The following is a 12,921-nucleotide window of genomic DNA, read 5'->3' on the forward strand; positions in this document are numbered from 1 at the left end:
TTGTCCGTTTTCTCCTGGAACGCAATCCAAGGTGAACCAGAGGTAGGCAGGCAGCTCCCTCACCCCTGTGGACCTCCACAGACCGCCATGGACCTGCTCCCTCCCTGGCTGTCTGGTGTCAGCCCTGGCGTGCAGGAGGAGGGCCACCCCTGCCTGCCTGGGTGGGGGGGGCGGGGGGGCAGCCGTGGGCAGGCACTGGAAGGGCAGCCTGGGATTGACTGGCAGACAGACGCTTCCCCAGAGTTTAATTTCTACAATGGCTGGAGGTCACATCCCGCTTTCCTGTTGGGCGTGGTGAGACTCCTGGGACGGGGCCCTGCCCACCCAGGGAGCAACCCACCCTGTGACCCAGCCGTACCCCGCGGCTCAGGACACTCTCCATCACACCCGCTGCTGGTCTCCTCCCCGAGGACTGACTCTGCTGGGCACCTGGAGCACACGGTGCCCGAGACTGAAGAGAAGGGCAGCTGGGGGTGCCCCAGGCCCATGCCATCTCCACCGCCCCCCCCCCCCCCCCCCCCCCCGCAGCAGGAGGCAGCATCACTCGGGAGTGAGGACCCCACAGCCCCAGGCCTCAGCGGCCCCACGTGGAACCCACGGCCCTATTTATCCGAGGCCTCCATCACCACCAGAGCCACCTGCGGACACAACCACGTGCGCAGAAGCGTCCCACGGAGGCCCACAGGGCGAGTGAGAAGCCAGCGGCCCTGTTCCCAGACGGAGGCTCCCACGGAGCCCCCCACCGGTGGCTCTAACAATGGCCACAATCAGCCCGCCAGGCACACGGTGACATTCTGCCGGCTTCCTTGTTTACCACCTGGCAGGCAGTGAGAGACCTGGGACAGACTGTACAGTCGAACTAGCCTCCCCTATGCTGTTCAGCAACCTTGACCTGACCTCTCCCTGGAGCCCGGCTCTGTGCTAGCCGTAGCATCCAAAGTCCAAGCCCCAGGGCCGGCCTGGTGACGATAGGGATGGTCCGAGAGGGGACACTGAGAGGGGCCAGATTGTCCTGGACGGTGGGCCCGTGCAGCTCCGTCCCCAAGGCCCAACGGAAGGGGACGATGGGGGCTCTTGGACACGCAGCGATACCGGCAAGCCCCCCAGGTCCCAGGAACCCCCAGCTACTGGGCACTGGGACCCTGCCTGGGGCCCTTGCCAGCCCTGTATGGGCTGAACGAGGCTGGGCCTTCACGCTCACGGGGGCCTTTTCCCCATCACTGATGATTGTCCAAGACTAGATGTGTGATTAGTGACTACATGCTTGTCATTTAGGAGTCCATGCTGGGGTCCAGAGCAAAATTTGGAACCCTCCCCAGAGCCCCCTCCTGGCCCAGGGTCACCTGGGGTCATGGTGGGAGTGTCCCCAGGGCCCCTCTTATGCAGGTGCAGGGGGCACGTCAGAGGCAGGGAGCCAGCCAGACCCCGCCCACCCCATGTGTTCAGCTGTGGCACCTGCCGTGGGGGCCCGCCGTGGGGCGCAGCGGCATGCTGACCGTCCCACTCTCCTTGCAGTCATCCAGTTTGGATTCGTCACCTTGTTCGTCGCGTCCTTCCCCCTGGCCCCGCTGTTCGCGCTGCTTAATAACATCATCGAGATCCGCCTGGACGCCAAAAAGTTCGTCACCGAGCTCCGCAGGCCGGTGGCTGTCAGAGCCAAGGACATCGGTGAGTGACTCTCGGGAGCTGGTTCTGCGCGTGTGCTGGGTTTGGAGGAGGGGTTCTGCTCCCCAGAAACTCGATCCAGAGCCGGCAGACCAGGGTCGGGCACGGGGTCTTCACGGGCTCCTGGATGCAGACTCGGGCTCGGCGTGGGGGGCGGGAGACCTCAAGGCTCCTTTGCACCCCCACCCCAACCTCTCCACTCCTGAGAGAACATTCCGGAACCTGTTGGGTGTCTGAATATCTCAACATCTGGCCACACTAGGAGGTCCCCGAGGTGCGAACACCCACCCTCCTGTCTGTGTGGCCCCGGAGCCCAGACAGAGCTGACGGGTGGGAAGCTCGTGTTAGGGGCTGAGCAGGCGCCTTTCCGTGCAGTGTATTCAGTGTCCACAAGCAGGAAGAGCTCTGTGTGGCTTGCCTGGAGAGTCAGGGCCGAGAAGGTTCTAACCCCCTGTCAGCAAGGGCTTCCTGTCCATCATCGTGCAGGAGAGGCAGGGGTGGAGGGATGGTGCGCTGACGGGGAGCGCGACGGCTAACCTGGTAGCCAGAGTTGTCAGCAACGCTGATCGTCTCACAGTGAGTCACCTTCACGCAGCCCGGACCAGTTTTCAAGGTGAATGCAAGAAAGTTTATATTTTATCTTGAAATTAGATGGAAAAATTACAAAAATACATTGGTTGGGGTCCTTTTTGACACAGTTTTTGTTGGAACGGCACATCCGTGTTCGCTGGTGGCAGACACAAGATGGACATGTTAGGAGTGTTATCTGTCATTTTTCCGAGATGAGGACAGGATGCCAGGATGATGGGCAGGGCAGACGTCATCAGCTGGAAGGCGGGGGCTTCTCCAGCCCTTGGCACTGGCTCGTCCTCGTCAGAAATGCTCCTCAGCCATCCCAACCCCCCCATGTTCGTGGGGCTCCTCGGTCCATGCCCGCCCTGGCGCCTGGTGGCACTGGTGGCATGGCCGTGCCCGCCGCTCTCCAGCACCGCCTCCTAGACGCGTGCTCTCCCAGGTTGAACGGTATGAAGTGCCATTCGCGCGCTCACGCATGGCCACATGTCACACATATGGGTGATTCTGTGTGGTTCACCGCAGCCAGGTTTGCACTGTGGCATCCACGGGGACTCCTTCAGGGCCCAGCTTTGGGACGGCCGGGAAACCTTGGCGTTCTGTAGCAAGGGGCTCCAGCCAGAACCGGGGCTCAAGTACAGAGGTGCATCTGTGACCTTCTGTCTGTCACCCTCTGGACGACCCAGACAATCAGCAGAGACTCTGCAAATAGATGCCCTCCCAGCTGGACTTGCTGGAAGATTTTGCTTGTGATTTTAAGAGGTTTTAAAAGTCCCCGAACTAACTGGCCCTCTGAAGTCTGCTCTGGCTCCCAGGTGCCTGATTCTGCCTCAGCCCTGGCTGTGGGGTGAGCCCCGCACCCTGCACACCACAGCCCTGGGTTTGCTGCTGCTCCAGGTCCGAGCTCAGCTCGGGGTTCCCTTGCAGGACCGTCATAGGCGCCGTGGTCTCTGGGCCTTGAAGACATCAATCTCACCCAGGGCTCAGTGAGCTGCATTTGGGCCCCAGGCCGCATTCACAAGTCCCCTCCCCGGATGAAGACGACATTGCCCCCAGGGTTCCCATGAGCTCCTCATGCCCTGCTCTGAGGGTGAACCCCAGAGGGCTGCGCGTGGCCTGGATCGCTTCCTGGGGCTTTCAGCCACGGGTCCTCCAGGGAACCTCTAGAGGGGGCTTGGGCAAATCCTCGGTCCCGTTTTCCCGATGGGGAGACGAAGGCCAGGGGGTTACCAAGGCTGAACTGGAACCGGAGACCCCAAGCCCCCAGCCCTTCCACCCCCCGGACCACCCATCCCTGTAGCACCTCCGTGAGCAGAGGGTTTGCCTGGAAAAGCTTACGTTGCACACCAGAGGCCCGCAAAGAAAGGGGTGGATGGGAGAGCTGGCCAGGCACTCCCTGGACAGCCCTGGCAATTCTGGAGCCCTGTGCCCGGTGGCAGTAAAGACAGAGTGTGGCCTCCTCGTCACTTTCCCCTGACAAAGGCCTGATTCTCAGGCACCCGGAGGCCCCAGGCGGGTCTGCAGTGGGTGTGTCTTTGCTTTGGCAGAGCCCCACTTCCCCTGTGGCCTCGTCCTCAAACCCGCAAACCCACCAGGGTCAAAGGGAGCACCCCAGCCACCTCCCAGCCTCTGTGCCTGTCGCGGGCGTGGTCCTTCCCACCACCAGTGAGGCTGGGACTCACGTCTGCTTTCTCTTGCCCGCGGCTCCCCTTCGTTCCCTGTTCTTACGGGTCAGCTCTCACTTCCTGGTTCCTGTCTGGTTGGTTGGAGGCATAATCTGCCCTTCTTTCCCGGTAAACTTTCCTTGAACAAGCCTTTGTATTCCTCCTCTGATCCGTGTGGGCCCCGAGGGGACGCCGGCCCAGTGGCCCCCACAGGCTGCACCCAGGGCGCCAGGGGTGGCTGGGGGAGGCTCTGGCCAGGAGGGGAGGCATGGTAAGTCACTGCAGGGACCCAGCTCCCTTCCAGTGGGAACCCGGCTCCAGCTTCCCAGCCCTGACCTCTGACAGCTGGTTAGCCTGCTTCCTGCTCTCACACGTACGCTTCTGAGCCTTCCCAGTAAGCAGCCTCTGCCCGCGTCGGGCTCCTGCGTACCGCGCATGGTCAGGCCAGACAAGACACCTGGCTGTGTCATTCTCGGAAATGGGGTTTGGTGTCCCCAGGGACAGCAGGGACACCTTAAAGAGGAAGACAGCGCCATCCCTCCCCTTCGAGGTTCTCCTACAAGGAGCCTGGAAAGTTTCCTCTTGCATCTGGAGGTCGTTGGAGCATGGCGTGCTCTGCAGCCTGCCTCCGGGCAGTGCAGAGGGAGGCCGAGCCCGAGGGCCGGGGCTGGCGGACTGGTGTGGCGTTTTTTGAACAAAACCCCATGATTATTGTGTGGGGTTCCCCGGGGATCTGGGACCTGGACACAGAGACGCCCGGGGCCTGTACGGTGCGCTCGGTCCTGGGCTCTGGGAAGCTCTCCAGCCCATCCCACAGGCCAGCCGGATCCCTCCTACTTCCCCTGCTCCCCTCCCTCGACCCGTTGGCCTGTCAGCTGGGCGGGGGCAAGACCGGTTCCCTTCCTCGTCCTGCGCTCAGGTGATGCCGCCTCCCCCAGGAGCCCCCTGCCCCGGACACTTCACCTGCGCCGGGCTCAGCCAGACCCCAGCGCCCGATCTTGGAGGTCGCAAACCCAGACCCCGCAGCCCCACGCTGGCCCCGTGAGCGAGTGAACAGTGCAGAGAACAGACCCGCAGTGCACGGCATGGCCTGGAAGGGGCGGTGGAGCCACACCAGCCCCGTTTGGGAGCAAGGCTCTTTCAGAAAGGGCAAGTCCAGACTTTTAAAAACACATCATCCCGGTCTGTAAACACCAGTCAGCATTTTCAAGTAGCACGTGAGCCCAACAAAACACCCATGCGCCGGGATGTGGCCCAAGGGCTGCCATTGTGCAGCCGCTGCTCTGATGCCAACAGCCTGGTTGGAAGGGGCTTTCAACGCTCTTGCAGTCACTCAGCAAACGTCTAGCGAGCAGTGCCAAGCCCCAGGTGCCAGACAGCATGCAAGGCCTGGGAGGGAAGCAAGGATGTGCAGTCCACAGCTGCCCCGGGAGCCCGGAGTCTGCAGAGACGCCCCCATCCCCAAGCAGCCAGGCGGGAAGCGCAGAAATGCTGAACTTGTGAGGAAGCGTCACCCCTGCCATCGCCCTCTCGCATCCCCGTCGGCGCTCTTGAGGGGAGCCAGACAAGGTGGGGTGGACCTGGTACCGGAGTGTGCACCGCGTGTTCCAGCAGGAAAGAAGGTTGAGAACCACTGCTTCCATGGGGAAGCCGGAACAGAACCCATGCCTCTCATCGTGGATCAGGTCCTGGCTCCTTCGGGTGGCAGGGCTGCTCATAGGAGGCAGGCCGCCGTTGCTTCCCGCACAGCCTGGCAGAGACGGGTCCACGGTGCCCACCAAACGCTCGCTGTGTTGAACAGTCACCTGCCAGGGCTGCGAAGCGAGCGACTGCTGCGCCTCGCACATGGACCTCAGGGGCTGCGTCTGAGCCTGCGGCCTCCACTCTCAGGCCTCGTGGGCCTGTGCTCTCGCTGTCTTTGCAGCTACGGGTCCAGGGGGCCCCCCAGCACTCGCTGCTATGGCAGAAATGCCCACTGGTAGTTCCCCCTGGCCGAGCGGCGGTCTCTCCAGCCTGCCACACTCTTCCATAACAACACGCATACCGGGCCACTGGCCTCCCACCCTCTCTGGGAAGTGCTGGTTATGCCCGTCTCAGCGGGGTCCAGGGTGGGGAGAGACCACCCGGGACAGGGCTCTGAGGCCCGCAGTGCCTGTGACACGTGCCTGGCCTGATAGGGTCCAGCTGGGCTGGAGGAGGGGGTCAGGCAGGGGCCCTGACAGGCCCAGCCTGCTCTGGGCCCTCAGATAAGGCGCTCCCTCGCCGGGCCCTGCTGGCCTCGTCCTGCTGCGGAGGCCGGGGGAGGACCGCGTGTTTGGCTGCTGGGGGGTGAGCCTCCCACTCGCCTGTAATTAGGTGCAGTGCTGGACCTCAGGGTGGCAGAAACGGGGGCACCCAGACAGGAAGTGCTCTGCACCTCACTGCCGTCAGGTCGTTCTGCTCAGGTCGTGACCCCAGCGTCCCCAGCCTGGGGCCCTGGCATTGCTTTTTGACCCCAACATACAGTTAGAGGCCTGTCCCTAAATTCTTTTACCATCAGAGTGACATGGCAGGGCCAAGACATGGAAACCTCATGGGTTTGGTCTGCACCTACTCTTACATGGACCCTTTTGGGCAGGAACCGCATCCAAATTGAATCTTTGTCCCTCTGGAAGGAAAGGCTTCATGTAGGCCAGTTAGCGGTCCGAGCAGGTTCACGGGTGCAGAACCACTCAGGGAGCAGCTGATTTGAGGCACCCCTTCTAGAAGCTCCAGTTTGCTTCCAAACAGCTGCTGAGCCGGGACCGCCGAGGCTCTGTCATCAGCCAGGATCCCCCCCCCTGAGCTCCAGAACATCTGCTCATTCACACAGACCTGCCCACCGAGGAAGGGACCAAGCCGGTGCTGCTCGCCTGCTGGCCAGGGTTCCTGACAGCCCGCTGCTGAGCTGACCTGAAACTATGCTTCTCTTCCCCCCCCAGGAATCTGGTACAACATTCTCAGAGGTGTCGGGAAGCTGGCCGTCATCATCAACGTAAGTGACGTCAGGGGCCTCAGCTAGACGGAAGCGCCGGCTGGGCTGCCAAGGTGCTGGGTGCCCCTCCCAGGGAAGCCGGGTGGAGTCTCTGTCTCCAGCTTCTGTGCAGCCCAGCCTTCTGGAAGCTTCTCCTCTTCAGACATGTCCTTTGGTCTATTGAGAGGTTGGGACGAGCTGTGGGTGAGAACGACGAATTCTCCTCGACCTTTTTCTATAACCTTGAGCAAAATTCTCCACCACACTCACCCTGGCCCCTAACTCCATTCCCTCCCCAGAGTTCTGAGAATATAAGAGAGAGAGAGTGAGAGAGACAGACAGAGGCAGAGACAGAGGCGGAAAGAGACAGAAATTCCTCCCTAGCGATCATTCTGCTCTCATTTTTAAAAAGTTAGCTTTGCCCCTTTATATGAAATGCACGCCTATTCTTTAAAGGTTCAGGAAGTGCAGAAACACGGAGACAAGGGCGAGAAGCCCACCAGCCGCCTACACACACATAGCTTGCTGAGGACTTTGCTGCCCCCACCAGCCTCCTGCCAGGCAACCCTGCTCCCCAGCATCTCGTCCACACCCTCCTGCCACATGGTGCCCCCCCAGGTCCTCTCCTCCCCCTGAGGTTAGGAGGGCGGTGGCCCCTCTGTCATGAGAACCAGCCCTCTGCCCGCCCAGGTCCACGTGACTCTTCCAGGGCCTGGATCACCCTGGGCTTAGCGGCCTAGCGGTCCCTAGCCCATGCTTCAAAGCCAGGGCTGAACCCCAGCCATGCAAACAACCATCAGACAGCCTCGGAGGTCCGCAGTGCCACCACCCCGTGACCCTCACCCCTCCACCTGCAGGCAGGCTGAGGCTGAGCCCTAGAAGCTGACCTTTTACACACAGGCGGCCGCTCCCGGGAGCAGACACAGCCTGGGGCCTGCACGCCCGCGATGCTGGGTCTGGGCACTGGGCCCCCACAGCACAGGAGGTGAAGCTCAGCCCCAGAGAAGAGATTCTTGGAGCCTGGGACACTGCTTCCCTGCTTGGAGGCGGCCCCACTGCCAGTCCAGGCTCAGAGACCCCTGTTAAAGGGCCACAACAGGCAGAGCGTGCATACGGGCAGCAGCGGCTCCTCATCCTGACCTGGGCGGGCGAGCGGGTGCAGGCCTCCAAGGGGGGAGGGCACGTTTTGATTGGGGGGGCAGTGCTGGGAATGCGATGCAACCGTCTGGAGCACAGGGGTGCTGTGAGCAACTGGAAACCAGCGAGACCTCTCACGGGAACAACCAACAATAGTAATAATGGCAGCTAGCATTTCTCGAGCCTCTAGAATGTTCCAGGCCCTTCTACGCTCTTTGCATGCATCCACGCACTCGTGCACACACAGCCTTCAGGGAAGGGACTGTCATTGCCCGTCGTACAGGTGAGACAGCCGAGGCACAGAGAGGCCCGGTGACTTACCCAACACTGCACAGCCAGAAAGCAGCAGGGCTTGACCTTACCCCGGGCTGCCAGGCTTTCAGCCCCTGCTCTGGTATTGGCACCACACCAGCTGTCCCCAGAGGCGGCTCTGGAATAGGATGAGCTGAGTCAGAACATCGCCGTTCACAAAGCTCTTTCTACTCCCACGTTCCCTTTCAAGTACACCAGGAAGGTGAAGCATGCAGAGCACAGAGAGGTTAGGTGACTTGGCCGAGGCCACACAGCCAGTGAGAGGCAGCATTTGTCCCCAGGCCTTCCTGCTCAGGGGTGTCCCGTTCCCTACACCCAGGTCCTCCCAATGTTCTGGTCACCTTGCCACCTTGTGGGCAGAGTGTCACGTGGCCAGGCCCCAGGGCTCTCTCAGGGCGAGTCCCCCTCCCGCACCCAGCCGGGAGTCTGCACTCACTGCCCTGTCCCCTGGCCCAGGCGTTCGTCATCTCCTTCACGTCCGACTTCATCCCGCGCCTGGTGTACCTGTACATGTACAGTGAGAACGGGACCATGCACGGCTTCGTCAACCACACCCTCTCCTCCTTCGACGTCAGCGACTTCCAGAACGGCACGGCCCCCAATGACCCCCTGGACCTGGGCTACGAGGTGCAGATCTGCAGGTATGGCTCAGAGCGGCGTCTCTTTCTGAAAGACACGTGGGTTTCTGGGAAGCCCCTGTTCAAGCAAGGATTCTTTCAGAGGCAGGTCACAGAGTAGTTCAAGCTTGCGGCAAGAAGTGACTTATTAGCTCCTTTCTTTAAGAGGGCAAGGATAGCTTCAGATATGGCTGGATCCAGGGGCTACAGTTTGCCGTCAGGCCCCCTCTGGCACTGCCTCCCGGCTTTGCATTCCTCCATGGTGGCATTGGGTTCTGGCGGCAGTGAAGACACCTTGTCTGCCCAGCCATCCCAGTGGCAGAATGTCTTTCTCAATAGTCAGCAAAAGTCGGAGTTAAATCTCACTGGCCTGTCGCGGACCACGTGTCCATCCCTAAATGAAGTGCTGTTGCCGGGGCGGGGGGGGCGGGTAGAGGCTAGAGCTGGGGCGTGTGCCAGGGGTGGGGTCACAGTCAGAGAATGAAGAGGTGCTCAGGAGAACAGGGTGCTCTGACTTGGGGGAGGGGTACTGGATGCTGGGCAGGCCAGCTGAGATGGCCAGACCTGTGGGGCCCCACCTGCTGGCCAGACGCTTGGGGTGTGCAAGGAGCACCCCAGGAAAGATGGAGGCAGGGCCAGGCATGGGAGGCAGAGCTGAGACCTGGCCATTCCCTGAGCTATTTTCTACCTGTGCCACCCTGGGTTAGGGTCTGGGGACCCAGGACTGGCACAGTCCCTGCTATCCAGGAACCTCGGTGCAGATCAGTATAAAGGGGGGATCGTAGTTAGAAACCCACATGAAGGGTGGACACAGTGGGGTCACTCCAGGGGACAGGACAATGTGCGCAAAAGCACGGAGGTGGCAATCAGTATGAGCTACCCCAACCCAGCTGAGATCCAGGCCACAAAAGACCTCAGGGGCTGAAATACACGTCAGAGCCTGTGCGGTAAAGCTCGGTCCCTCCTGCACGGGGAGGCCTGCTGACCCCTCTGACACGTAGGTCCATGAGGCTGGCCGGCATGTCTCTGTCACTTTGACTGAGGAAAGGGGAGTGGGGGCAGCTGCTAGGGTCCAGGGTACTAAGCAACATGAAGTGACTTGCAGCGATAAGACAGGCTCAAGAAACGGGAAAACGCACCCCCCCCCCCCCCGCATGGGGGGAGGGAAAGCAGGCGCGCNGTCCCCGGCTCGGGCGCTCCTGACAGCACCGCAGACAGCGGGCGTCCCCACTGGCCCTGAGCGACTCTGGCGCAGGCACACAGTGTTCTCTTCCGCGTCAGGGCGGGGATGGTGCCTGCCCCGGGCCCAGGTACAACACTGGAAAGGAACGAGTTAGATCCAGGTCTGCCAGCTAGACGGGGCATGTGACACTGCAAGGTCTGCGGTGCCCATCCCGGCTCCGGCTTTCCGAATCCTGCCCGCCCGCACGCTTCAACATGCGTGTAAAGGGGCCGGGAATTCACAGAGGCCGGGAATGATCCCCTCCCAGGTTCGGCGTGGTCACCTTGGAGAGGGGACGGCCTGAGGCTCCGGAAGTGCAGGGAAGGGGGCTCCAGACACCCTCCCCGTCCTTCAGCACACGCACGCTCCAGGCTGGCGCAGACAGGTGGCCACCCCCCCTGGACCCCTTCTCCTCCCGCGGCACCGACACTTTCCCTGCATCGTCTCGACCCTCCACGCTAAGTGCACGAGCTTGACCCACTTTGCTGAAGGCCCATTTTAGAGGAAGAGGAATTACAAGCAAAGGAGGCAGGAAGATATGTGGTCAGAAATTCCTTCTGAGACGTCCACGTGGCTATTCACGGTGCTAGCCTCGGTTTCCAAGCACAGGACATTGGGTGCAGCTCCGTCCCACGCATCAGCCCAGGTCCTGGCCACATGGGGAGAGGCCAGGCTGACAGAGCCCAGACCCATTTATAAGAGTCTTGTAGATTTTACCCCCACGGAGTCAGAAGACCGTGGATCAGACCACTCCGCTCCCCGGGATTTGGGCTCCACCCAGGCCCTCCCCCGTCCGTGGGCCAAGATCCTGCACTGCAGGCCTGGGAGCTCCAGGCCCTCGCCAGCCGCACCCACGCAAGCTGCCTCTCGCAGGAACTGGTGGCAGCAGGCACAGCGCCCAGGCCAGCCTGGGGCGGTGGGTGTGGGAGATGCAGGGCAGCACTCAGAGCTTCAGGTCACTGCTGGCTGCCATTTAAGTCTGCACTGAGACAGGCACGGTCTCATCTCATCCCCAGAGCCACCCCAGAGAGGACATTATCAGCCTCCCCAGGGGCGCGGGCAGGCTGGGTGCCAGAGCTAGGCAAGGAAAATGTAAGATCGTCTCTGATTGAGGTCAGTGCAGATGGTGGGAGGTGGCCTCTGGACAGGGCTAAGTGGGCTTTGAGGGATGCCTAGGAGTTTGCCAGGCGACCCCCACGTATTTCCTAGCATCCCAGTGCAGCTGGCCTTGAGCACAGAAAGAAAAGGGAGGAGCGAGTGTGCGTGGCCTCTGACGCTGGGAGAACAGGGGCTGCCTGTTCCCATCAGAGAGCAGTTGTACAAGTCCTGTGTCAGTCTGCAGCTGGCGTCCAGATAGGATCGTTCCCAGAGAGACCGAGCCAATCTCTGGGTCTGGCAGCTTAGCACCCAGTGGCTCCTCGGAAGCCCCCGTCCAGTCTCCTCCAGGAGTAAGGCTCTGTGGGCGAGAGGCCCTGTCTGTTGTGTGTTCCTGAATGTCCGCCCCTGAAATGGGAGCTGGAACGTAGTAGCTGCTCGCTAAATGCTTCTCATGTGACGGAGAGGATGCCAGACTGAGGCCCAGAGAGGCCAAGCCACTGCACGAGAACACACAGCAAGGTGGTCATTGGTTCCAGGGCCAGGCCAGGGCCGTGCCCCCAGAGCCAGGTGCCTCCTCTTCTGGCCTCCCTGCCACTAGACCTCAGCGACCAGCAGGGGTGCCCTACCTCCCTGAACCCAGAAACTGCCCCCACCTCAAGTTTATTCCGACGGCTTTGGGGAAGCTCTTCCCATGTGCAGCACAGGATCAGCCCCATTAAAGCCAACAGTAGCCTCTGAATTCGGGGTGCAGCTGGAGGGCCTGGGGGGAGACAGCACCCCGGGTTATCATCCTCACCACGCTCCCACACTGGGCATCTCGGCTTCTGAGAAGGAGAGGACGGGGGCGGGGTGCTCTGAGGGGGGACAGTGCAGGCCGGCAGGGCAGTGGACAGGCAAGCAAGAACGATCACGTTCCATAGAGCGGGGGTCGGTGGGAAGGCCCCGGCTGGGGGGGGGTCTGCTCGGCAGGAAGTCAGTGGGCGGCGTCTACACTGCTACGTCAGGGGCAGGGTGGACAGGGTTGTGTACGGACAAGGAGAGAACAGCCAAGGAGTTGCAGCCGGAAGAGAGGACGAAGGCCAGTGGAGGCTTTCCTGCTGTCAGCTCAGCCGCAGGGCGCCAGCCAGGACCCCCCGTTCTGCTTGAAGACCCCTGTTGATTCCTGTCTGTCTCTGCAGGTACAAAGATTACCGGGAGCCCCCGTGGTCAGAGCACAAGTACGACATCTCCAAGGACTTCTGGGCCGTGCTGGCAGCCCGGCTGGCTTTCGTCATCGTCTTCCAGGTGTGGCAGGCCCTCGTTTCCAGAAGGTTTGAGAAGCAGGCACTGAGGAAGTGTTCTGAGCCCAGGACAGGGTCAGAAGGCCGGAGCTGGCCCGCGTTGGGAGCGTTGGGAGACCTGGAGGCCTGGCAGCCCTGGGTCCCTGTACAAGGACAGGTCCCAGGGAGGCAGAGGGAGGGCCTGGGCCAGCACTGGTGGTGGGATTTGGACCTCTTTGGGGAAGACAGGGTTAGTTCGATACGAGTGGTCTTTATTGAAGGAGACGGGGAGGAAGGGAGACCCAGCTCGGCTTCTCACCACCTCTATGTAGCAGAAGACACCCGGAGGGCAGGACCAGCACCGGCAGGAGGAGGGCAGGGG

General features: G+C 61.6%; 1 protein-coding gene across 1 annotated transcript in view; it reads left to right on the forward strand.

Moving 5' to 3' along the window:
* Positions 1-12,921, forward strand: part of ANO1 (anoctamin 1) — a 274,227-nt gene that overhangs the window by 255,264 nt on the left and 6,042 nt on the right. The window contains exons 26-29 of the mRNA XM_034644849.1: positions 1,516-1,668; positions 6,863-6,915; positions 8,800-8,984; positions 12,459-12,564. Coding sequence (XP_034500740.1) covers positions 1,516-1,668; positions 6,863-6,915; positions 8,800-8,984; positions 12,459-12,564 — 497 coding nt within the window. The remainder of the gene's footprint in view (positions 1-1,515; positions 1,669-6,862; positions 6,916-8,799; positions 8,985-12,458; positions 12,565-12,921) is intronic.

Source organism: Ailuropoda melanoleuca, chromosome 16 (assembly GCF_002007445.2).
Source record: "Ailuropoda melanoleuca isolate Jingjing chromosome 16, ASM200744v2, whole genome shotgun sequence".
Lineage (NCBI taxonomy): Eukaryota > Metazoa > Chordata > Mammalia > Carnivora > Ursidae > Ailuropoda > Ailuropoda melanoleuca.